This window comes from Lissotriton helveticus, chromosome 5_1 (genome assembly GCF_964261635.1).
Source record: "Lissotriton helveticus chromosome 5_1, aLisHel1.1, whole genome shotgun sequence".
NCBI lineage: Eukaryota > Metazoa > Chordata > Amphibia > Caudata > Salamandridae > Lissotriton > Lissotriton helveticus.
Genome location: NC_136065.1, coordinates 327736621 through 327762316, shown reverse-complemented (window position 1 = coordinate 327762316; position 25696 = coordinate 327736621). Strand labels below are relative to the sequence as shown.

General features: G+C 50.0%; 1 protein-coding gene across 4 annotated transcripts in view; it reads left to right on the top strand.

Moving 5' to 3' along the window:
* CCNL2 (cyclin L2) overlaps positions 1–10707 on the top strand; it is a 45798-nt gene extending 35091 nt beyond the window's left edge. For all 4 annotated transcript variants that reach the window (XM_078642399.1, XM_078642401.1, XM_078642400.1 and 1 more), the window contains one exon: positions 9348–10707. In XM_078642399.1, the coding sequence (XP_078498525.1) occupies positions 9348–9702 (355 nt within the window). In that variant the 3' untranslated portion in view covers positions 9703–10707. The remainder of the gene's footprint in view (positions 1–9347) is intronic.
* Positions 10708–25696: the final 14989 nt, after the last annotated feature.

Here is a 25696-nt window from a genome sequence, read left to right as displayed (position 1 = left end):
TTTCATTATGTATAAACAGCTAAATCTAAGCATTACAAAAAAGTGCAGGCCACGAAGCCCAGACTGTCTGGTTTGACATTGGCTCTGGGCCCGTATCTGTGCACCAATCTGTTCTATGTTGAGATATTTCTGCTACAATAACGTGTTTATGTAAAGTGCGCAGCTGCTCCTCGAGGGCAGATCGGTGCTAGCGCAAAAATGTAGAACGCATCCTAAATGTGATGTCAGCTTTCTTGTCGCTTGAAGAATGGGCTTTGATTTCAGCGCGTGGTCGTATGAATGTGTTTATTACTGCTTGCTGAGTCCGTCTCCTGGATTTTTCGAACAGTTTTGCTGCAAATATAGTTGCTAATGTGATTGTGGTGTGGCCGATGCCGTCTGCTTCACTGGGACTGTAGAATCTCTAATTATGATCGCATTTTGCACACCTGCAGGGATGGTGCAAATGGAAATTGCAAAGAAGTTACCATTTTACATTTTTTTTTTCATGTTCCGCGCTCGAATATCTCCAGAGATGAAAAGTGTTTCATTTGCAATTTTATGCGCACACGCTGCTCAGATTTGCTTTTTATTTGTATATGCATACTTCTCCAGTATTACATCTTTCATAGATTCACATGCTTGTATCTTCCCCGTCGTCATGGTGGGAGTCTCACGGTAACAGAATGACCAAGCAGTATCATAGAGAAGAAAAACTGCATAGAAAATCCCCATAGGGGCTGTATTTGGTAACCAGACCATATCTTTGTTTGGACCAAAAGCCAGCCAATCAGCATTGCTGCCCTGCCCTCACACTCCCCAGCAGAAGCTTCCTGCCTCAGATTTCCAACCGCCTTCGTGTGATAAGGAGTCTCCCTGAGCTCTGCTCAGTTTTTTTTCTGTTCCTGAGTGAACTTTTGACCCTTTGGAATCTTGTTTCCTGTCTACTAGATTGAGGTATTGTGTGTACTTATTTCTCTTATAATGGCTGACGGCTCTAAAAAGAGGCTGTTCAGGCCATGCAGGTCCTGTGGGAAGGCCAGACTTTTCTCTGAGGACCCACATGAGGACTGCCTTTACTGTCTCTACCCTAAACACCTGGTGAAAGACTGTAAGCTTTGTAGAAAATTTTCTGACAAAACTAAAAGAGACAGAGAGGCTAGACTACTGTTATGGCTTCAGAAAAAGAAGGCCACATCAGGCTCAGATTCTGAGGGGGAATCTTCTCATTCAACTCCCAAGAAAAGAAAGGCTTCTGTTTCTGTGGAGAGAGTGGAGTCTAAAAGGAGTAAGCCTAAGGAGAAATTAACCTCATCTCTTCCTATTACTCCTGTGGAGAAACAGTCCAGTCTTAAGGAACCTGGGTCTTCACCTTCTACCAGCTCGCTGGCTTCTGCTCCAAGGCCTGTGGTGAAGACTTCAGCTCCGTCGACGACGACTTCGTCGACGACTATGGCTTCGTCGACGATAAGGTCTAAAGCTACGTCGACGACTGCGACGTCTACGCTTACAACATCGACAAGTAAAATCTCAATGTCGACGAACAGGCCGTCCACGACGACTCCGTCGACGACAGGTTCGATGTCGACGGGGGCCCCGTCGACGAAGGTCCCGTCGACGAAGGTCCCGTCGACGAAGGTCCCGTCGACGACGGTTCCGTCGACTAAAATCGTGCTATCGTCCGCAAAAGCATTCAAATCACCGCAGTCGAAGACCATGATCTCGATCCGGTCTTTTCAGTCGACAAGAGGTTCATCTACCATCAGTGAAGCTGCAGAGTTCACCTCATGGACAAAGATTTCGCCTTTGCCGCTGTCCTCATTGCTAGAGCAGGACTCAGATGGCGAGGAGTCCTCAGGTGCCGCCTACAGTCCTTCTCAGCTGCAGATGAAGAGCCAAGACACGGATGAAGAGGAGGTTTATTCCTTCAAGGACAGACCACAATCTTCCAGATATGAGTCATTTCAGGAATCTGGTGATTACGATGAAGAGGAAGAGGAGCAGCATGAGGACTCGAGGGAGGAGGAACGTCAAGAGACGATGTCTATACCCCTCAACCTTGTCTCTGATCTTAGGTTGATGTTAAACGACTACTACCGTTGCTTCCCAGAGGCGAATTCCTCGCAACCAGCTAGGCAGACGCCTTCCTTTCAGACACCTGAAGCACCTGCTCCCCAAGAACAGGGGGTGAGATCGCCGCAGGTTGTTACTATAAGGGACGACCTAACGGAATCCGACGAGGATGAGCAGCCCGAAGAAGGGGAACTCGTTCAGGATGCTTCGGGACAGGAATGGGACGAATACGTTTTACCATCGGCTGCATCGCCTGAACCACTCAAATCTACCTCCCCTCCTCAAGATATCGGAGGTTTTCATGATCTCATGGAAAGGGCGGCCAAAAGATTCAATCTGGATGTGGAGGTACAAGAGACGGATTGTTTCTTGTATGATTTCAAAGATGATAACAAGAGGTCGCTTCGCTCAATCCCGATTATCCCTCACATCTGGGAGGAGGGACTGAAGATTCTAAAGACACCTGCGTCTATAGCGGTTTCAGTTCCCCGCATTGACAAAAAATACAGAGCCCCAGAGTCCACAAAAGCCTGCCTCATTGGGCACCCCAGGCCTGAATCGGTTGTGACGCAGGCGGCGCAAAGAAATTCTAAGAACCCGGTGGCTACTTCCCTAGTGCCACCTGACAAAGAGGGAAGGAGAATGGATGGGGCAGGTAAGAGGTTTGCGGTCATGGCTGCCTCTACCATTAAAGCGGCAAATGCTATGGCACTGCTTGGACGATACAACAGGCAAATGTGGTCTGATATTGCACCCATACTTTCTGCTCTCCCAGAGGATAGAAAGGAGGAAGCGGCAGCCATACTTAAGGAAGGAGCTAAATCTGCTGCCGAATCTATCGACATCGCCATGGATGTTTCGTCCATGGCCTTCAGGCAGATGGCTGGAGCGGTTTCGCTTCGCAGGCAGGGCTGGCTCAAGGCGACGTCTTTTCGTCCAGAGGTGCAGGCGAAAATCGTTGATATACCTTTTGACGGTAAACTTATTTGGGAAGCATATCGATGAGGCGTTGCAAGGCATAAAGTCGGACACGGATACAGCTCGAGCGCTGGGATCGCTTCAGCAAGGAAGGTTTCAGTCCTTTCGGAAGAGAGGTTCAAGAGGTCAATTTAATCAAAGATCCTCTTTTCAATCCAACCGATATCAGCCGTATAATCAGCAAGGATATCGACAGTATAACACTAACAACCAATTCAGGTCCTCCAACTCCTCTTACCAACAACAGTCCAGAGGCAAATCTAACGCCAGGGGGAAACCTCAGCAGTCTAATAGACGTCAATGATTTCAGGCCGGCGCTCCCCACACAACAGATCCACGACAAAGACCACTATCTGTCTCAATTTTACACCAACTGGATGTCCATTACATCGGACAAATGGGTTTTAGATGTCATAAGCAGGGGCCACATTCTGGAATTTTTGGAAATACCTCCGGATCAACCCCCAGTACTCAGGCTCAACAAACATCGCCAGGAAATGCAGAAGGAAGTTCTCTCGCTTCTGCAAAAGGGAGCCATAGAGGAAGTGCCGCAACATCTCAGAGGGAGAGGCTTTTACTCGCATTTCTTCCTCATCAAAAAGAAACAAACCCGGAAATGGAGACAGGTATTGCATCCGGCTGTTTCAGCGATTGGGCCTGAAGACCAACTTAGAGAAATCCTCGCTGACTCCGGCCAAGGGCATCCAGTTCCTGGGGGCATGGATATGCACCAGTGCAGGGAAAGCCTACCCTTCCGAAGAACGAATGGGAAAGATCATGAGGCTAACGGCATCGCTTCAAGCAAAAAGGTCCACTTCCGTGAGGATATACAAATCCATGTTGGGGATGATGTCATCCTGCATCCCACTGGTACCAAACTGTCGGCTTCGAATGAGGCCTTTGCAGGAACAACTGGACGAGCAGTGGGTCCAGGCCAAAGGTACCTTCGAGGATCGCATTACCATCACGAGCCATATGAAGGTGGCAATGTCATGGTGGAAGATTCGAAAGAACCTGGATCAAGGCTCAAGGCTTGAGCTTCATTCCTCTAGATCACGACTTCGTGATGACAACGGACGCTTCGCTGAAAGGATGGGGTGCGCATCTTCAGGAGCTGGAAATTCAGGGCCTTTGGTCAGACTGGGAAGCTCAGCTTCACATAAACATGTTGGAGCTCAAAGCGGTGTTCCTAGGCCTTCAAGCATTTCTTCCCAGAATACGCCAATCGTCAGTATTGATCCAAACGGACAGCACCACTACCATGTTTTACCTACTAAAGCAGGGCGGAACGAGATCCAAACAGCTGTCTGCATTGGCGCAAAGAATCTGGAAATGGCTCATAACCAACGGAATTTCAATTCAGGTTCAGCACATTCAGGGAGTCCTCAACACACGGGCGGACGCCCTGAGCCGTACTACCAAGGCGACACACGAGTGGGAACTACACCACACTCAGATTCGCTTCTTGTTTCAAAGGTGGGGCACTCCCACATTAGATTTGTTCGCAACGCAAAACAACTCAAAGTGCGTTCAATTTGCGTCCAGATACCATCAACAGGGCTCCAAGGGAAATGCATTCCTCATGGATTGGACAGGAAGGTTTGCATACGCGTTCCCTCCCTTCCCGTTGATACCGCGAATACTGCGCAAGATGAGATTGGAACCGTGCCGGATCATATTGATAGCACCAGCCTGGCCGAGACAGGCGTGGTTTTCAGACCTACTTCTTTTGTCGAGGGGCGAAAAAATCCAGCTCCCGACATTTCAAGACCTCATCTCCATGAAAGAAGGGCAAATTCTGCATCCGAATCTGCAATCTCTAAAATTGTCAGCATGGAACCTCACGAGCGGGAGTTTCAAAATCTAGATATTTCGCAAGAATGCAGACATGTTCTCTCACAAGCTAGAGCTGTATCAACAAACAAAACATATGCAGCGAAATGGACCCGTTTCTGCCATTGGTGCAGCAGACAAAACTTGCATCCGTTTGAAGTACAACCTGAAGGTATCCTTCCTTACCTGCTGTCACTATCTAAGGCAGGTCTGTCGCATGCCTCGGTCAAGGTACACTTGGCAGCAATATCGTGCTTCCGGCGGAAGCCAAATGAACCATCTCTCTGGTCCTCCAGAATAATAAAGGAATTTATCAAGGGACTTTTTAGGGTTTACCCACCCATCCAACGCCCTCCTGTGCCGTGGCACCTCAACACAGTACTATCGCAGCTTATGAGGCTTCCTTTCGAGCCTATTCACAAGTCAGATTTACAGTTCCTGTCATGGAAAACGCCCCTCCTTCTCGCCTTAACATCAGCAAGGAGGGTTAGTGAAATCCAGGCCTTCTCAGTGGAGGAACCCTTCTTACAATTTCGTCAAGACAGGGTTATACTAAGGACAAATCCTACCTTTATTCCCAAGGTGGCAACATCTTTTCACCTCAATGAACCCATTATTTTGCCTACTTTTTTCAGCAATCCTTCATCGGAAGCAGAAAGAGCCTTACACTCTTTAGACATTTCCAGATGCCTAAAGTTCTACATTGAAAGGACAAAAACGTTCCGCAGGTCCAAGCAATTGTTCATTGCTTTTGAAGGGCAAAGGAAGGGTCTTCCTTTGTCAAGACTGAGTATTGCCAGATGGATCTCCTCAGCTATCCTGAAATGTCATGAAAAAGCGGGGAAGTCGCTAGATTCTAAGGTGCATGCACATTCCACAAGGAAGATGGCAACTTCGATGGCCTTGTTTGCAGGAGTAGCGCTGCCTGACATCTGCAGAGCAGCAACGTGGAAGAGCGTGCACTCATTTACAAGACACTACTGTCTGGACACTGCGCGGAAAGAGGACACGGCAGTGGGACAAGCTGTTCTGAAGCATCTATTTCAGTAAGGTATGACATAATGGCATAATTTGTTGTCTATGCAGTACTTTGATTTATGTGTCAACATGCATTTATCGTATTTCTTATGCTGATGTGTTTTGTTATACCTATGTCTTACGGCAGAGCTTCCTTCTTAGTTCTGTCCTGGAAACGCTACATATTTGGTGAGCACTGCTTACTACTCTGATACAAGCATGTGAATCTATGAAAGCTGTAATACTGGAGAAGGAATTAGTTACTTACCTGTACACTATAGTTCTCCAGTATTATCTTTCATAGATTCACATGCGCCCGCCCGCCTCCCCGTTTCTCAGGCAGATCCTGTTTCTCGGTATTTATCCATGTCTCTCACTCGGGGACGGAAATCTGAGGCAGGAAGCTTCTGCTGGGGAGTGTGAGGGCAGGGCAGCAATGCTGATTGGCTGGCTTTTGGTCCAAACAAAGATATGGTCTGCTTACCAAATAATACAGCCCCATGGGGATTTTCTATGCAGTTTTTCTTCTCTATGATACTGCTTGGTCATTCTGTTACCGTGAGACTCCCACCATGACGACTGGGAAGATACAAGCATGTGAATCTATGAAAGATAATACTGGAGAACTATAGTGTACAGGTAAGTAACTAATTCCTTACATGTCATCATATCTGGAATCACAAGCATTGTTAATGTAATCATATGTTTGTATATAGCATTGTTTAAAAGCTTTATGGCCTCACTGTGGTTTACAGCCTGTAATTATAAACAATGACACAACACGCTATTGTAAAAGTTGCGCAGCTATTGTGGTGGTGTAGAAAAGAAGGGTGCGTGTTGCTGTGCTTATCTCGCTTGTTCTTGCTGTAAACTCCCGTCAACCAATACGAGTCTGTTGAGTGGGTGATGTTCCCTGGCGACCTTTGTTATAACTGTACCCGGGTTGTTTCCAGGCAAAGTCCAGGAGGGCAGCAGACTTGGCATGCTGCGCGTGGGTGGCACACCTGGGGCCCCGTATGTATCACCAGGGAGTGCCAGGCACCCCTGTCGGAATCAGCTTGGGGTCGTGGCCTTAGGGACCTGGGTTCAGCTCCTGTGAAGCTCTTCATCTGCACTGAATGTGGTGGGCAGCGTCTGCCCGTCCTGTGTCAGGTACTCAATGCCTTGCATGGGAGCAGCAAGTTCACCTCTGTCCCCACACAGTTCTTCAGTTGGTCTTGCGATACGTGTGAATTCTCCATGACACCGGGGCCTTTGTAAAAGCTGTAGCAATGTCGGTGAGCTACTCAGCAGGTGGGTGCCCTCGGGGCTTGGTACATCCTGGCTAGAGAAGTGTTGTGGGGCCTGGACCCTACTGCAGTAAACTGGGGCAGAGACTGCTGTCCTCATGGCTGGGTGGAAGAGTCTATGATTCTTCCCACCAGTTGGCTCCGAGCCAATGATATGATGATTGTTCAATTCTGGAAGGGTGTGTCGGGGCAGATGGAGTCAATAGATGCTACTATCAGGACCCCCTGTGGAGGGTCAAATTTGCCATATCATTTTGAAAAATATGAACATCTAAATACCTTTTTTAGTGGAGCCATAACTTTCCAGAAATCCCTATTTTATCATCTGCCGGAATCTGGAGCTAGCCAGGACCTAGCACTTTATCACTGAACAATCGTATTTCTGTGCTAATTATCCTCGTTTTATTAATTTCCTGAACCGTTTAGAAAGTTCAGCTGTGTACGTTTTTGTAGACCTCTTCAGAGCACGGCTCAATTAAAAATAAAAAGTCAGTATTTTAATGAGTCCTCGCAAAGCATAATTTTTCTACAACCTAAGAAAAATATCGGCATGAGCCCTTACTTAGCACCTTGTAGAACAAAATATGGAAAAATGAATATTTTGCAAACTCTTTTACCTTTCCCCTTCTGAAAGGTTGTTTCCTGCATTTGACGTTTGTTTGCTCCCAGTGAATCCTGTCAAGATTTCCTGTATAGCTCTATCTGTTTCCTATATTCAGGCTCCAGCTACTCTTGCATGTGATATAATCTAAATTTAAAAACTCCTCTTTGCTGGGGTGGTTCCCACTGATCAGGCCGTTGCCTGCAGGAAGGACATCTGTTGTGTTTTCCTTATCTTAACACAGGTTCTTGTACATTTTGGATCCAGCAGCACATTTGTTTTGTGTTCTGTGATATCCGTCATTTTTTCTGTGTCTTCTCTAGCCTTTGTGTATTTAATGAAGGCCTTCCGCATTCCTAAATCCAGCCAATATTGCTAGTGTTCATTTTTTAAATACAGGGTAGCAGTCTGCATTTCCATTTCTCTTTGATGGGATGTGCATTTTTACTAGACCAATTCCCATCTCTTTATTCAGTCTTTGAATTCCGTGCCCAGTTCAACAACTGGTTCAAATATGTTCTCTCAATGTTTCAAGCTTTATTACAAATGTCACAAAAAGATGTTAATATTTCACTTTTGTTCTTGAATTTTCGTCACAATAAAATACACTAAACATAATCTTCACAAAATTTATTTTACAAAAGTTAAAGCTATTGCCATTATAAATTACAATAACTTTTATTTAAGTATTAATTATTTAGAAAAATTAAAAACAATTGTTATTTGTAATACCAATACATCTAAGTCACGTAAATACAACACATTGCATTACAAATGCTATAGGTGTCACTTTTGCAAAAGTTAAAACTATTGGCATTGTAAATGACAAAGCTATTAATTTCGCTATTTTCAAAACCAACACATAAATAAAATATTTGTCATTTACAATACCAATAGCTCAAACTTTAATAATGCAAGACCTATTGCATTGTAAATGCTTGTTTCCATTGGAGAATAATGGAGTGTACCTACTGTGAAACAATGCACACATACTATCCCTTACATGTCTCCACAGATTATAAGGCCTGTCCCATGTCACCACCCAACTCTGCATAGTCCCTTTCACACCAATCTATCTGTACCCAGCTTCTGGGCTGTGCACAACAGGGATCTACCCCTCACAGCCCTTACACTGGTGCCCACACGTTTGCACATCCACATGTAATCAGTCCGGTACCCCTTACTCTGGCTTCAACTCAGCGGCCTTATCTCACAAGGTGCAGAACCCACATGCAGTCTATCAGTTTACCGTGGGAGAGTCCCAACTTAAGAGGCTCTCCCACAGTAAAAGCTTCAAAATCTGGTGATCAAAAAGCGAAAAATCCAGATGGTCAGAACCACCTTCTCACACCTCCCTTGTAGGATCTCTGTTACTGATGTGCCTAGGGTTGGTAGTGTTAATCTTTCCCAAAATTATGAATCCAGTATGGACTAGTATTTAAAGATGCTTTGGGGGCAAAAAATAGTACCATGGAATACTAGCACAACATTCTGGTGCCGCTGTAGTAGTTGTGAATGATTACAATTTTAAAACCATCTTCTGGAAATTAAACTTTTTTTTTTTTCTTTTAACCTAGGAAAAGTGAAAGCTATTCACCATCTAGTGGTTCCAAATCCCGCAGTCCCTCTAGAAGTCGAAGTGATTCTCCACCCAGACAGCTGAACCACAGTTCTTCCAACAGAAGTTCAAAGGCACGAGCATATGCTAAAGCAAAGACGAATAAATATTCCAGCTCGAAAAGAAGGAAATCTCGCAGCCGAAGCTCATCTCGCTCCAGGAGCCGGTCAAGGGATCGCTCTGACAATTCTGGGAAATACAAGAAGAAAAGGCATTACTACAGAGACCATCGACGTGAACGGTCACGTTCTTATGAGCGAACAGGACATCACAGCTATGAAAGGGAGCACTCTGGGCACCGCCATAGGCGATGAGTAAAGCCAATTGACAGTTACACTTTACTCACTATCGTATAGGGAATGACATTTCTGCAGGTTCATTGTGAACCTTCAGGCAAACTTTCATTGAACAAGCCAGTTATAGAAAATGCTGGCAATGTGTTGCTTGGTGCTTTCCTTGGCCTTCTTTCTGTACTGTATTAAAATTATTTGTCTACAGAAAATGAGATTGAAACTCACGGATTTGAGAGGCCACTGCTGGAATTATGGACAGTAACTTTTTCCAATTTTTTTGGTAGTTCAAAGCCAAAAGAACCTCAGTTGTTTTCATATGGACGCTTTAATAGCATTGTACAAATGTATTTTTTTTTTTTTAAAGATGTATTGCCTATATTAGGTCATGTGTGTATTTTCGGTTTACCATAGGCATGTGGCCTTGGGCCTAAAATGCTGTCCTGAATATAAATATTTATAAATATCTTGTATTCTGCACTGCAAAACTTCACTTTTGATACGGAGGTATTTCAATTACAGGAAAGTCATTTTTCACATGACTAGTAACATGTGACCCGTATGATATTTTCTTACTGACAAACGATCCAAGAGCAAGCACAAATCTGCAGCGAAGCTGAAAAGCTAGTTCCCAAGTCGATGTTGCTCAATGTGCATTGACTCGGTGGACAATGTGTTTTAAGCCTCGGAAGACACAAACTACTAAAAGATTTCAAGTGCAAATTAAGGCTCATTAACAATACATGAAGTTTTTTTGTTTTTTTTAATTAGGCGGGTGGATTTTTTTTGTTTTACCCATGCAGCTGCTGAGTGCCGGACACCAGCATAAACATTAAGACATTTCATATATAGATTTTTATTTGGTTATTTAATGTTACTCAGGATATCAAACTTTGACAAGTGAAAGCTGTCAAAATGCTCACTCGTTAAAACAGGTGTTTGGAAATCCCACAGCCAGGTGGTATCAGTTTTAGTGGTATGTCCGAGCTGTATCTCCTAATTTCATTAAAGTATTGGATTTTGTATTTAGCTTTTATTGGGTGTGGTTTTTATTGTTGAATCAAGGTTGGGTGGAGTTTTGATTCATCTAATGTTTTGCAGCGTGAATCTTTCTGGATTCACTATGCTGTGCATTATTCCGCGGTCTTGTGGTTGGGTCCGGATTCGTAGTCTTTTCTTTGTTTTTTTTTTTTTTTTTTTTTTTTTTTTTTTTTTCTCTTTGCCCAGGTGGGCGTCGGCGTCACACCCCCTTTGGGTGTATTTCCGGTGACGTCGGCATGCTTCCTGCGGAAGCTCCCACTCTTGGGCGCCATCTTCAGATTCTTTTTTTCCGCGGTCGGGTCTGGATCGTTCCCGTTTGGGCTCCAGACATTTTTGGAGAAAGAAGAAAGAAAATACAGAAAAGACGAGGAGAAGTCATCTGAAGACTCCAGGGGACTTCACCGACGAAAGACAAGCAAAGATAAGGCGTTTTCCATCCAGATCTTCGACGACCGTCGACGAACACGCGACCAGAGAGGCCCTGGACGCTCGAGGATGGACAACACGCCGTTCAAGTTCTGCCGTAACTGCCACCACAAGTACGCGCAGAAGGACCAGCACCCGGTATGCAACCTTTGCCTACCGGTGGACCACGAAAGCGGAGACTGCAACGCCTGTTCCGCCTTCACCCCGAAGACCCTTCGTGTGAGAGAGAGGCAGAGGGTAGCACACGCCGCCCTGCAGGGGAAGGCCCCGACCCCGTCGCTCTACGAGCTGGGGATGTCCTCCGAGGAAGAAGACAACGCTGCCGCCGAAGACGACAGCTACACGGTCGTAGAGACCGATTACACGAAGACTTCTGACAAGGTAGGAGACTCTTCGGCCCCCAAGAACCCGAGAGACTCTGAGTCTCGAAAAATCGAGGGCAAGACCCCGAAAGCGCCGACGCCAAAAAAGGCGGCGTCCGCGACTACTCCCAGGCCCAGCGGATCCTCAGAGAAGGAGTCCCCGGCGCCGAGAGCTGCTGATCAGCAGAAGACGTCGAAAATCGTCCCCGAAAAGGATCGATCGACGAGGGAGAAAGACCCGAAACTGTCGACGACGACCAGAGACCCGATATCCGGTTCGACGTCGAAAACTTCGACTCCGAGAGGCACGGCGACGAGCCATCCGTCGAAGAGAGCGGCGGAACCATCCGACGCGGAACACGCGGCCGAGATGGAAAAGAAAAGAAGGCGCCTCGAGGCAGAAATGGAGAACTTCATGCAGCGGAAAAAAGATTTCGACGCAAGGATGAAGGCCTTCACGATCCCTCACAAGACCAAGCCACCAGTGCTGGAGGCGGTCGAGGAGGAAGAAGAAGAGGTCGCCGAAGTCACCGAGCAAGACCAGGACGTCGAGGTGTTCGACGACCAGGAGGAGTACGAGAATCCCCACGAGAGCTACAGCTATGGGGAGGAAGATGAGGGCAGGACAGACACAGAGTCGGCGCCCTATGACCTTCAGGAGGTAGATTACATCGATGTCGACACCGACAGCCCGGAGGAGGTGGTCGACACCTACCCCTCGAGGCCCTCGCCGCCGGACGACATCGGGGCCTACAACGCGGTGATACAATCTGCCGCAGCAGCTTTCAAGCTCAAGATCGACGAAGAGAAGCAGAAAGCAGACTTCCTTCTGGAAACATTGCTCCCAACACAAACGAGGAGCCAGTTCCTCCCGATGCTCGAGAGCGTCTTGGCTCAGGGGAAGGAAGCTTTCAGGGAGCCCGCAACATGCAAGGCAGTAACTCCCAGAACTGAGAAGAAGTACAAGCATGCCGCAAAGGACCCGGCCTACATTCAGGGCACGGTCTCCGCAGACTCCATTATCACGGCCACAGCAAGGAGGAGGGCTAACGTACCCACTACCTCGGGCCCGCCACCGGATAAAGAGAGCAAAAGGATGGATCTGGTGGGCAGAAGGATCGAACGGAATGCCGCGACCCACTGGCGCATGGCTAATTCCAACGCCCTGGTAAACAGACACATGTACCAAATCATGGAGGGACTGGGGCAGTTGGTGAAGGACTTGCCCCAGGATGCCAAGCAGAAAGCCGAAAAGCTAATTGAAGAGGGGAAGAATGCTGCAAATTCTTGCCTTAAGACGGCCCTGGATGGGGCAGACACCGCCAGCAGGCTCATGATGATGGGCGTCACGGAAAGGAGACACGCCTGGCTCAGGATATCCGGTTTCAAACCGGAGGTGCAACACAGCATCCTGAACACACCATTCAACGGCAGTACGCTTTTCGGACAAACAGTTGATGAGCAACTCAGCCAACTTAAGAAGGATAACGAAACAGCAAGATCCATGGGAGCATTGCAGTTCAGAGGGAACAAGAGGGGCACCCCGTCACGGAGGCCCGGCGGAAGAGGCGGAAACCAGCCAGGTACATCACACCAGGCTTTCCAGCAAACGCACCAGGCAGACTCGCAGGGTCAGCAGGGCCATCAGAAACAGCCCTGGCAGTACCAACAAAGAGGCCAGTCCTTTCGAGGGAGAAATGGACGGGGACAAAATAGAAGAGGGGGCCAGCAGCCCACCTCCAAGTGACTTCAAAAAAATCCGTGTGCCCACCCACAAAAAAGATCCCAGGGGGCAGCACGTACAGATGGGTCAAGACAAACTAGACACCTACGACCACAGGACACCAGTGGGAGGAAGATTAAGATTCCACCTCCAGGAGTGGAGAGGAATCACATCAGACAAATGGATCCTCAACATTATCCAATTCGGATACTGCATAGAGTTGGAGGCGAGGCCAACAAACAGAAAACCAAGAAGAAAGCCGCTAGCAAGCAAGCAGCTGCAGTGCCTTCAGGAAGAAGCAAAAGAACTCCTGCAGAAGCAGGCCATAGAAAGGGTACCCTTCAAGGAAAGAAACACAGGAGTATACTCAACATACTTCCTGGTACCAAAAGTAGACGAGACAATGAGGCCCATTCTCGATTTACGGTTCGTGAACAAATTCATAAGAACGCAAAAATTCAAAATGACCTCCCTGCAAGAGGTGCTCCCACAGTTGCAGACCGGGGACTTCATGGTCACTATAGACCTCAAAGACGCATACCTGCACATCCCAATGAACAGGAAGCACAAGCACATGCTCAGGTTCACCGTCGGAGAAAGCCACTACCAGTTCACGACACTGGCCTTCGGTCTAAAATCGGCACCAAGAGTTTTCACAAAGTGCCTCGCAGCAGTCGCAGCGCACCTAAGAAGGCAGGGAATACATGTATACCCTTACCTGGACGACTGGCTGGTGAAAGCAAACTCATACCAGAAATGCAAGCTGCACGCACATACAGTGACCAGCACGCTCATAAACCTGGGGTTCTCCATCCATTGGAAGAAATCATCAATGGAGCCGGAACAAGTGAAGATCTTCCTGGGAGCACAGATCAACACCTTACAGGGCAAGGTGTTCCCCAGCGAGAAGAGGGCGAGGGCGCTGGTGAAGGAAACTCGCCTCTACCGGAAGGGACAAGCTCGGACAGTGAGGACGGCGAGCAAGATCATGGGGATGATGGCATCATGCATCCACCTGGTACCGAATGTACGACTCCACATGAGACCCATTCAAGAATGGCTACAGGAGCAATGGTCACAAGCTACAGGCAGTTGGGAGGATCTAGTGGTTGTAACGCACGCAGTGCAGAAGGAGATGACATGGTGGACCATGGAGAACATAGCAAGGGGAAAGCCTCTAACGCCCCCAACGCCAACAGTGACCATCACCACAGACGCATCCCTGAAGGGATGGGGCGCTCACATGGAGGAGCTCAAGGTGAGGGGACTGTGGACACCGACGGATGCCACAAAGCACATCAATTACTTAGAATTGAAGACAATCTTCCTTGCACTGAAGGCCTTTCAAACAAGACTGTACAAGCACAGGGTATTGATACAAACAGACAACACCACTGCGATGTTCTACATCAACAAGCAGGGGGGCACACAGTCCGCACCGCTTTCAACGCTGGCGCAGGAGATATGGAGATGGGCCATCCCTCTCAAGATAGACCTGCTAGCCATACACCTACCAGGGAAGGACAACATACAAGCCGATTGGCTCAGCAGGCAGACATCGGCATCCCACGAGTGGGAGCTCAATGCTCAGGAGACAAGATACCTGTTCGACAGGTGGGGGACACCATCGGTGGACCTGTTTGCCACACGCCAGAATGCAAAATGCCAAAACTTCGCATCCAGGCAGCCCGAGGAGGGGACACTGGGGAATGCCCTATGGATAGATTGGTCAAGGACATTTGCCTACGCCTTTCCCCCGATACCACTGATGCACAGAGTACTGAGCAAGTGCAGAGCGAGCAACATGACACTGATACTGGTCGCACCGCAGTGGGCGAGGCAGACCTGGTACTCGCAGATCATGGAGATGACACAGTGTGCACCCCACAGATTCAGCAGGAGGAAAGATCTACTGTCCATGCAGAACGGAGAGGTACTGCATCCAGAGCCAGAGAGCATGAGCCTAGTAGCGTGGCTCCTGAGGACATAGAGTTCGCACATTTGAGACTACCAGAAAGCACCCTGAGGGTACTTCGGGAGGCACGAAGGCCCAGCACTCGAAAGTGCTACGTTGCGAAATGGAAAAGATTCACAATATGGTGCAGACAGGAAAGACTCCACAATAAGATGAAGAGGGACTCCACAGTGCTAAGGTACCTGACGCACTTACTGGAGAAGAACCTTAGCTCATCCTCGTTAAGAGTTCACTTGGCAGCGATAGTAGCCTACACAAGGGGAGAAACGTGCAGGAGCTTCTTCACATCACAGGTGGTGAAGAGATTCCTAGAAGGAGCGAAAAGGATCGCACCACCCAAGCGGGTGCCGCCACCTGCATGGAACTTGAACACAGTCCTAACGGAACTCATGAAAGAGCCCTTTGAACCACTTCACAAGGCCTCCCTAAAGATGCTAACTATGAAAACAGCCTTCCTGGTTGCGATAACGTCCTTACGCAGAGTAAGCGAGCTTCAAGCGCTGACGCTACAAGAACCATACATACAAATACACAACGATAGAGTTGTGATGAGGACTGACCCACACTTCATGCCGAAGGTGGTATCCAATTTTCACATGAACCAGTCTATACAGATACCGAGTTTTTTCCAAAAACCCACAACCAGCGCAGAGAGAGCTCTGCACACCCTGGACGCCAGAAGGGCAGTCATGCACTACATTGAAAGGACAAAGGGGCACAGGAAAACGAAACAGTTTTTTGTGTCCTTCGCAAACAGCTTCATGGGCAAAGCAGTAACCAAAAGGACCATTGCACGATGGATCGCACAAACAATCCAACTCTGCCACAAACGGGCAGGACAGGAACTGGCTGAGGGGACACGTGCCCACTCCACCAGGAAGAAGGGCGCTACAATAGCCTTCCTGGCTAACACACCCATAGAGGACATATGCCTGGCGGCAACATGGGCTTCGGTGCACACGTTCACGAAGCACTACTGTGTGGACATACAAATGAACAAGGAAGCTCAAGTGGGACAGAAGGTGCTACAGCACATATTCAACACCCAACGCTCATCTTCCACCCAGCCGCCACAGAGATGAGAAACCGCTACAAAATCTATGCACAGCATAGTGAATCCAGAAAGATTCACGCTGCAAAACGAATAGTTTTCTTACCTGTCGGTGTAGTTTTGCAGCTTGAAGATCTTTCTGGATTCACTAGCGAACCCACCCACCTCCGCCAGAAAGATGAGGCTGGAGAGAGAAGAGGTGGTTAACTAAAGAATAGACTTTGAAAATACAAAGCGGTAAATACAAACTAAGAAGAACATTGCCATTACTTCGGAAACGAAAGAAACACGGAAAAAAAGAACCCGAAGATGGCGCCCAAGAGTGGGAGCTTCCGCAGGAAGCATGCCGACGTCACCGGAAATACACCCAAAGGGGGTGTGACGCCGACGCCCACCTGGGCAAAGAGAAAAAAAAAAAAAAAAAAAAAAAAAAAAAAAACAAAGAAAAGACTACGAATCCGGACCCAACCACAAGACCGCGGAATAATGCACAGCATAGTGAATCCAGAAAGATCTTCAAGCTGCAAAACTACACCGACAGGTAAGAAAACTATTCGTTATCCAGCACACTGCATAGACTCCTAATGTGGTACGGTTTACTAAAGTCTTCAGTTTAACACTGTGTTGCCGGCATATAAACCACAATCCGTCAGTTTTCTTGAATGTAAAGTACTTCAATAGAGCAGATATATTTCAGAACCTGTTTTGGAGTATGAATCTTTTTTGGATTCACATGCTGTGCATTATGCCATCTAGTGCTTGGGTACTAAGTCTTCTAGTTTTTTTTTTCTTCCTTGGAAGCATAATCTACCATTTGGGTTTAAAATATCTGTGTGACAGACATATGCCCTGGATATCCCTCAATGCAATCACCATCTTCAGATTCTTTTTCCCCCCATCTGACGTCTGTTATGTTATTTCAACTTTTAGAGCGCTCGGCTGACCCAGCAAAGGGGTGTCCCGGCGCTTTATCTGGAAGAAGGAACACAACCAAGAAGGCAAGCAGAAAAGATGAATTAATGAGCAGAACAGTCATTGGGAACCAGGAGGGAAAAGAAAAGTTTTAATGGCCCTCCTAAATGCAAGCAACTCATCCAGAGCACAAATGTGGGAAGGGAGTGAGTTCCAAAGTTTTGCCGCCAAGACGCGGAAGGAACGCCCACCCGCCCTACTGCGTTTAAAACGTGGGACTATGGCTAGATTTTGTCCCAATGACCAAGTGTCGAGAAGGAACATAAGGCATGAGAAGATACTCAAGAATCTGGGGAGAGGAGAGTTTAAGGATTTTAAAGGAGAGACATGTCTTGAATTCAATCCTTTGTATCATAGGTAGCCAGTGTGTCCTAGTTCTAGGACACCCCCGCGCCGCACGGCCACCAGCTGCTGCGTGTGCCTCCCTTTCCACTGTGCCTCGCTGCCCGTCTGCCGCCTCGTGACCACGCCCCCTCCGAGCGGCGTGGTCCGTGATTGGCGCTCTTCTCCCTGTGCCCCTGGTGTTTCTACTGTATAGAATTGTATTTGTATCTGTTTAATTATTGTTTTTCCCGTTTTATAGGCTTTTCCGCTGTATTGCCTGTTTGTTTTCACTGCCTGTTGCCGCCCTCCGTCTTCCACCACCGCTGACCCTGCCCCTTTTTTCCTTCTGTTCCCTCCCCGCTCCCGCCTCCCAGCTGCTCCGCCCACCCGCGCACTTGGCCATATATGGCGACCGTGTGACGCAGGTGAGTGTGTCCTAGTTCTAGGACACCCCCGCGCCGCACGGCCACCAGCTGCTGCGTGTGCCTCCCTTTCCACTGTGCCTCGCTGCCCGTCTGCCGCCTCGTGACCACGCCCCCTCCTTCGAGCGGCGTGGTCCGTGATCGGCGCTCTTCTCCCTGTGCCCCTAGTGTTTCTACTGTATAGAATTGTATTTGTATCTGTTTAATTATTGTTTTTCCCGTTTTATAGGCTTTTCCGCTGTATTGCCTGTTTGTTTTCACTGCCTGTTGCCGCCCTCCGTCTTCCCTCCCCGCTCCCCGCCACCACTGCTGACCCCGCCCCTTTTTTCCTTCTGTTCCCTCCCCGCTCCCGCCTCCCAGCTGCTCCGCCCACCCGCGCACTTCGCCATATATGGCGACCGTGCGAACGCGCAGCTGTCTCGCGCAGCGGGCGCGCCGATTGTGCGCCGAAGGCACGCCAAAGGTAAGCCCGTCTACGCCCGTCCGCGCCTGGACCGCGCCCAGTGCCAGGACCCCTGGCCCCTGACCGACCCGCCTGACCTACACCGCCGCCAACCTCAGCGCACTCAACGCCGGTCGACCCCCAGGATGCTACCAAGCCTCACCACGACGCACCCACGGACCCTTCAGCTGCCACGCCTGCAAGTTCACATGCATCCGGACCTGCCTCGCACCAGCACCCGCCAAGACGAACACCAGCAGCACCCACCTCAAGTGCATCCTGCTCAACACCCGCTCCGTCCACAGACACGCCATCGAACTCTGGAACCTCCTAGACGCCACAGCCCCCGACGTCGCCTTCATCACGGAGACCTGGATGAACGCCTCCTCAGTGCCCGACATCGCCATCGCCATCCCAGACGGCTACAAGATCACCCGGAAGGACCGCAACGCCAACCAGGTGGGAGGAGGCATCGCCATCATCCACAAGAACACCATCCGCATCTCGACCAGCACCGACAACACCCCACCCTCCGCCGAACACCTGCATTTCCAGATCCACACCGACCCGAAGACCACCCTCAGGGGCACCCTGATCTACCGACCTCCGGGACCACGCACCCATTTCAGCGAGGACATCGCCGACTTCGTCAGCCCGCACGCCCTCCCCTCCGCTGACTACATCCTCCTGGGGGACTTCAACTTCCACCTGGAGAACAACAACGACTGCAACACCAGCACCCTGCTCGACAACCTGGAGAACAACGACTGCAACACCAGCACCCTGCTCGACAACCTCGCCAACCTTGGACTCAAGCAGCTGGTGTCCACCCCCACCCACCTCGCTGGATACACACTTGACGCCATCTTCTCATCCAGCAAAGACATCGCTTTCAGCCACGCCACGGAACTCCACTGGACGGACCACAGATGCATCCACTTCACCTTCACAAGAACGACGATCCACCACCACCAGCAACAGGTTGCCCGGAGAAGCTGGAACAAGATCACAGCCGACCAGCTCGCCGCTTCCCTGAGCCAGCACCCTCCGGCCAGATCAGCGGACCCCAGCCAGGCCGCCGACGTGGATCAGCAACTGCGCGGACGAACTCGCCCCTCTGAGGATCCCGCCCAGCAGACCCGGCAGCAAGAAGGCCCCATGGTTCACCGACGAACTCAAGAGCTCCAAGAAGAACTGCCGAGCCCTCGAAAGCCTGGAGAAAGGAACCCACGCCGAACAACAGGACCACCCTCAAGCTCGCCACCCGGAAACACCACCAACTGATCCGCACAGCCAAGAAAACGGCTTTCAAGAACCGACTGGACAACAACGCACACAACTGCAAGGAACTCTTCAACATCGTGAAAGAGCTCTCCAACCCCAACGCCGGAAACAACGACATCACCCCATCACAAGACCTCTGCAACTCCCTCGCCTCCTACTTCCACAACAAGATCGCGGACATACACAACAGCTTCAGCACTCAACCGACGCACGCCACGACCGCAGCAACGCCACCCACCTCCACCCTCCGCGCCTGGACCCCGGTCAACACCGAAGACACCGTCCACATGATGAACTCCGTCCACTCCGGATCTCCGACCGACCCCTGCCCTCACCACGTCTTCAACAAAGCCGACGCTGTCATCGCACCCCACCTGCGGGACATCATCAACTCCTCATTCAACACCGCCACCTTCCCCGAGAGCTGGAAGCACGCCGAACTCAGCGCTCTACTCAAGAAACCTACAGCAGACCCCACTGAACTCAAGAATTACCGCCCCATCTCTCTACTCCCGTTCCCAGCCAAAGTCATCGAGAAGACCGTCAACAAACAGCTGGCCGCCTTCCTCGAGACGAATGGATCCCTCGACCCATCGCAGTCCGGATTCCGTGCCAACCACAGCACCGAGACCGCCCTCATCGCCGCCACCGACGACATCCGAGCTCTGATGGACAACGGAGAAACAGCGGCCCTCATCCTCCTTGACCTCTCCGCGGCTTTCGACCCGGTCTGCCACCGCACCCTTGTGCAGCGCCTCAGCAATGTCGGAATCCGGGAGAAGGCACTGGAATGGATCGTCTCCTTCCTCGACGGAAGAACACAGAGTCCGCCTACCACCGTACAAGTCAGAGGCCACCGAAGTCATCTGCGGCGTCCCTCAAGGATCCTCGCTGAGCCCTACTCTCTTCAACGTCTACATGAGCCCCCTCGCGGCCATCGCACGCCAACACAACCTCAACCTCAACATAATCTCCTACGCCGACGACACCCAGCTGATCCTCTCCCTGACCAACGACCCCGCCGCCGCCAGAGCCAACCTGCACGAAGGGATGAAAGAGGTAGCCGAGTGGATGACAACAAGCCGCCTGAAGCTGAACTCAGATAAGACGGAGGTTGTCATCCTAGGCTCCTCGCCCTCCGCCTGGGACGACTCCTGGTGGCCCCCCGCCCTGGGCACCGCACCCAAACCGACGAACCACGCACGCAACCTGGGCTTCATCCTGGACTCCTCCCTCTCCATGACCAGGCAAGTCAACGCCGTCTCCTCGTCGTGCTTCAACATCTTGCGCATGCTTCGGAAGATCTTCTGGTGGATCCCCACGGAGACCAGGAAGACCGTCACCCAGGCCCTCGTCACAGCCGACTGGACTACGGCAACGCACTCTGCGCCGGAACCACCGCCAAGATCCACAAGAGACTCCAGCGCATCCAGAACGCCTCAGCCAGACTCCTCCTCGACGTCCCACGACACAGCCACATCTCTGGACACCTTAGAGACCTGCACTGGCTCCCGGTCAACAAGAGAATCACCTTCCGCCTCCTTACCCACGCTCACAAAGCTCTCCACGATCAAGGCCCGAGCTACCTCAACAACCGCATCAACTTCTACGCTCCCAAACGCCACCTCCGATCTGCCAGCCACGCCCTCGCCGCCGTCCCACGCATCCGTAGAGCCACTACAGGAGGAAGGTCCTTCTACCTGGCCGCCAAGACCTGGAACTCCCTCCCGGCCGACCTACGCCTGACCCAAGACCACCTCTCCTTCAGGAAGAAGCTCAAGACCTGGCTGTTCGAGCAGTAGCGCCCCCCCCCCCGCGCCTTGAGACCCTACGGGTAAGTAGTGCGCTCTATAAATGTCTTTGATTGAGTGAAGTTTCCTTGACTGAACAGAACCTGGGTAAGCCTACCAAGGTATATCAACAACGGGGGGGAACCGCTGGTGGACGATATTTAACGGGGTCCAGTGTACGTGTCCGAGAGACTGGTAGCACAAGAAAGGTACAAAGTTATCCAGTATTTGGGTGTCTTTCATAGATTCACATGCCTGAATCATTCCCCGTCGTTGAGACGGGAGCCTCCGGTATATAAAAAAGTAATGTCCTAGAGACATACATAGAAAAGAATAGGCCTAAGGATCCCACCTTAGTGTCCTATCCACGTCCTTGTGTAAAAAGGACCAAAACAGAGTAGGCCCAAGGGTCCCACCCTAGTGGCCTATCTGTGTCCTTTTGTAAAAAGGACCAAAGTAAAGAAACAAACCAATCAGCTACCACCTCCTTCTAGAACCTTCCTGTCAGCAGCCCAAGTCTCTCGGATTTTCTACCGCACGTTGTGCTAGGGAGTCTCCACCTGAGTTCTCAGGATTTTTTCTTCTTACTTTAAAAAACGAATTTACCCAACTTCTTACACTATGGCTGATGGCCAGAAAAAGGGTCTCTTTAGAGCCTGTTCCTCGTGTGGAAAGAAAAGGCTCCATGTAGAGGACAAACACGAAACCTGCCTGTATTGCCACTACCCTCACCATCAACCCAAGTACTGCAAAATATGTAGGACCTTCTCAAACAAGACCGAGAAGGACACCTGCTACTCTAGCTGAACAGGCTGAAGAACAGACGACTTGGTGTCCAAAGACGGTGAGAGTGTTTCTGGTACTTCACAATTTTCCTTGAAGAGGCCAAGGGTTACTTCCCCTAGCCCCTCAGACCCCTCCTAAGAAGACTCTCAAAAAGTCCTCAGAGGGCAAAACCTCAGTGTCTGGCAAGGACCTTCCTGTCACTAGGAAGCAGCCGCTGATCCATCTCTTCAGCGCTAAAAACTGCGTCGTCGACTGCATTGTCTGCCACCTCCTCGAGGACGACCCCTTCATCTACGGCGAGTATGCCAGTGCCGTCGACCATTCCAGTCACTCCATCGACGACTAAGATCTTACCGTCGACGACAAGACCAACGTCTAAGTCGTCAACGATGGCCCCGTCGACGAAGAGCATACCGTCGGCTAAGAGCATCCCGTCGACAGTGAAACCGTCGACGACGGAGAAAATACCGTCGAGGATGGACGCGTCGACGAGAACGCCGTCGACGGGGCAAAGTCGTCGACGGGTAAAATACCGTCGACGGAGGTAATATCTACGACGGCACCGTCGACGACCACAGGGAAATGGAAAGAATCTGAGCTGCTATCGCATGCCATGGATACCTTGCCGCCTCAGACATCCCATATCACCCTTAAAATCACGAAAAGGCCAATTACGCCAGACCTGACGTCACCCAGTAAGGTGCAAGAGATGCCTCCAACCTGTCTACTACAAGGTGAAGTCGGAGGAAGAGATATATGCCACAAGCCCATCAGACCTGGTGGTCAAGTGCCAAAGCACAGACGAACTGGAGGAGGTGGACCATATAGAACAATCAGTCCACACTCCAGTGCACACACAGGTTACACCGATGGTGTGCCTACCAGCATCCATTGTATCAGACCTGCAATTCTTAATAAAAGACTACAAACAGCGGTTTCCAGAGAAACCTACTACGCCTACACCTCCAGCTGTGCACGTGCCCACTCCTTTGCCTCGACACAAGCCGCCACCACTGGGTCTTAGCAGAGAACAGGACCCAGTACAGGAAATTCGCTCGTCTGATGACGAGGAAAGAGATCAGGAAGAGGGCGAGGTCCGTGACGACGAGTCAGACCCAGATGTAGACCAGGACTATATCGCTCATTCTCCGGCCTCCCCGGGACCACAGTCTTCGGAATCACCACCCGCAGACATCGGTGGATTCCAAAACCTTGTAGAGCGTGCTGCCAAACGATTCCATACGTCTATGGAAACTCAGGAAACTGAGTGCTTCCTGTACGACTTCAAGGAAAAAGACAACCAGGTCAATCCCCATCATTGACTTTATATGGAAACAAGGGAAACAACTGATGCAAACACCAGCTTCAATCCCAGTTGTAGTACCCAGGCTCGATTAAAAAAAAAAAAAAAAAAAAAAAAAAAAGCGACCTCATCGGCGCCGGCATGCCTCACGGGTCACCCCAAGGCAGACTCTGTGGTAACCCCAGCGGCACAGAAAAACTCGCGTAACCCAGCATCGCCTCTGTCGACCCCACCTGACAAAGAAGGCAGAAAACTGGTTACTATTGGCAAGCGTTTCCCCACCGCGTCGGCCATGACGGTGAAGGTGGCGAATTTAATAGCACTTCTGGGCAGCTATAATCGGCAACTCTGGGCAGATATTGCACCCTACCTATCTAATCTGCCAGAGGATTTAAAAGAGGAAGCTCATTCGCTTCTCTTGGAAGGCCAAACATCTGCCTCATTGACTGCGCAATGGATGTCGCCATGACTGGCTTCAGGCAACTGGCAGGTGCTGCTGTACTCAGAAGACAGGGCTGGCTCAAAGCCACCTCTTTCCGCCAGGAGGTGCAAACGAAGATTCTTGATATGCCCTACGACGGCCAGCATCTCTTCGGTGAAAAGATTGATGAGGCCTTAACCACTATCAAAAAGGACAGACACTGCCAAAGCCCTTGGAACTCTGCAATTCAGGAACCAGTCCTTTCGTGGAAACAGAAGTAGAGGACAATCTTCTTATAGAGGCACCTACCAGAATAGGTCTTCCTATTCTTACAACCAGAACAAAACGCAATACCAACCGCGACAACAGCAGCAAGGGCGTCAGACTTCCTACGGCAAGTGGAACTACAGGGGGAAGAACCAGAGAAGGCCCGCTGGCAACCACCAATGACTTGCGTCAATGGCCAGTCCATCCACCATCGCATTTTTTAAAAATTGGAGGGAAACTCGCATACTTTCTGAACAATTGGAAACTGATAACGACAGATCGGTGGGTGCTCCAGCTCATCCAATTTGGACATTCTCTAGAATTTGTCACAATTCCCCCAACAACACCACCTCGCAAACGGTCCCACAGGCACCTACGGTTGCTTCTTCAGGAAATCTCTTCCATGCTACAGAAGGGAGCGATAGAGTTCCACCAGCCCACAAAGGAAAAGGTTTCTACTCCCACTTCTTCCTGATCCACAAAAATGGGAAAAAGTGGAGGCCAATCCTCGACCTCAGGGCACTCAACGTGTTCCTAAAGAAACAATCGTTCCGTATGGTAACACTCCAGGAAATCCTGGGACTACTGGAGGAAGGGGACTACATGACGTCCTTAGACCTGCAGGACGCTTACTACCATATTCCTATCCTCAAAGGGCACAGGAAATTCCTCAGGTTTGCGGTAGCGGGACAACAAATCTGCTCCACGGATATTTACCAAATGCCTCTCCCCTGTGGCAGCCTTCCTTCGTCAACAAGGACACCAGGTATTCCCATACCTGGACGACTGGTTGGTAAAGGCACCATTTCCGACCGCCGCAGCCAAATCCTCCAGCGCCTGTCTGAATATTTTCCACCGACTAGGTTTGACCCTCAACCACGAGAAGTCGGCACTGGAACCCAACAAGATCATTACATTTCTCGGGGTGACTCTAGACACGGAACGCGTCAGGGCTTTCCCCTCTCAGGAAAGAAAAGCCAAACTCATCTCCCTGGCCACGTCAGTGGCATCACGGAAAACTCTGCCGGTCTGCACATTCAAGTCCCTCCTCGGCATGATGTCCTCATGTATCATGCTCATTCCCCACTGCCGCCTCAAAATGCGCCCACTCAAGGAGTAGCTGACAAAACAATGGACACAAGCTGCAGGATCATTCGAGGACCGCATACGAGTCACTCGAACCATGGTCAACCACTTACAGTGGTGGAGATCGCTCAAACACCTGTCACAGGGATTGCCGTTCCTGCTTCCCGCAGAGCCACATGTAATAACCACGGACGCATCCCTAGAAGGCTGGGGAGCGGTCCTCCAAGAACTCCAGATCAACGGCAAGTGGACGAAACAGGAAACCCAGCTCCACATCAATCTATTGGAGTTAAGAGCGGTCTTTCTAGCTCTACAAGCTTTCCTACCACGCATTCGAAACTCC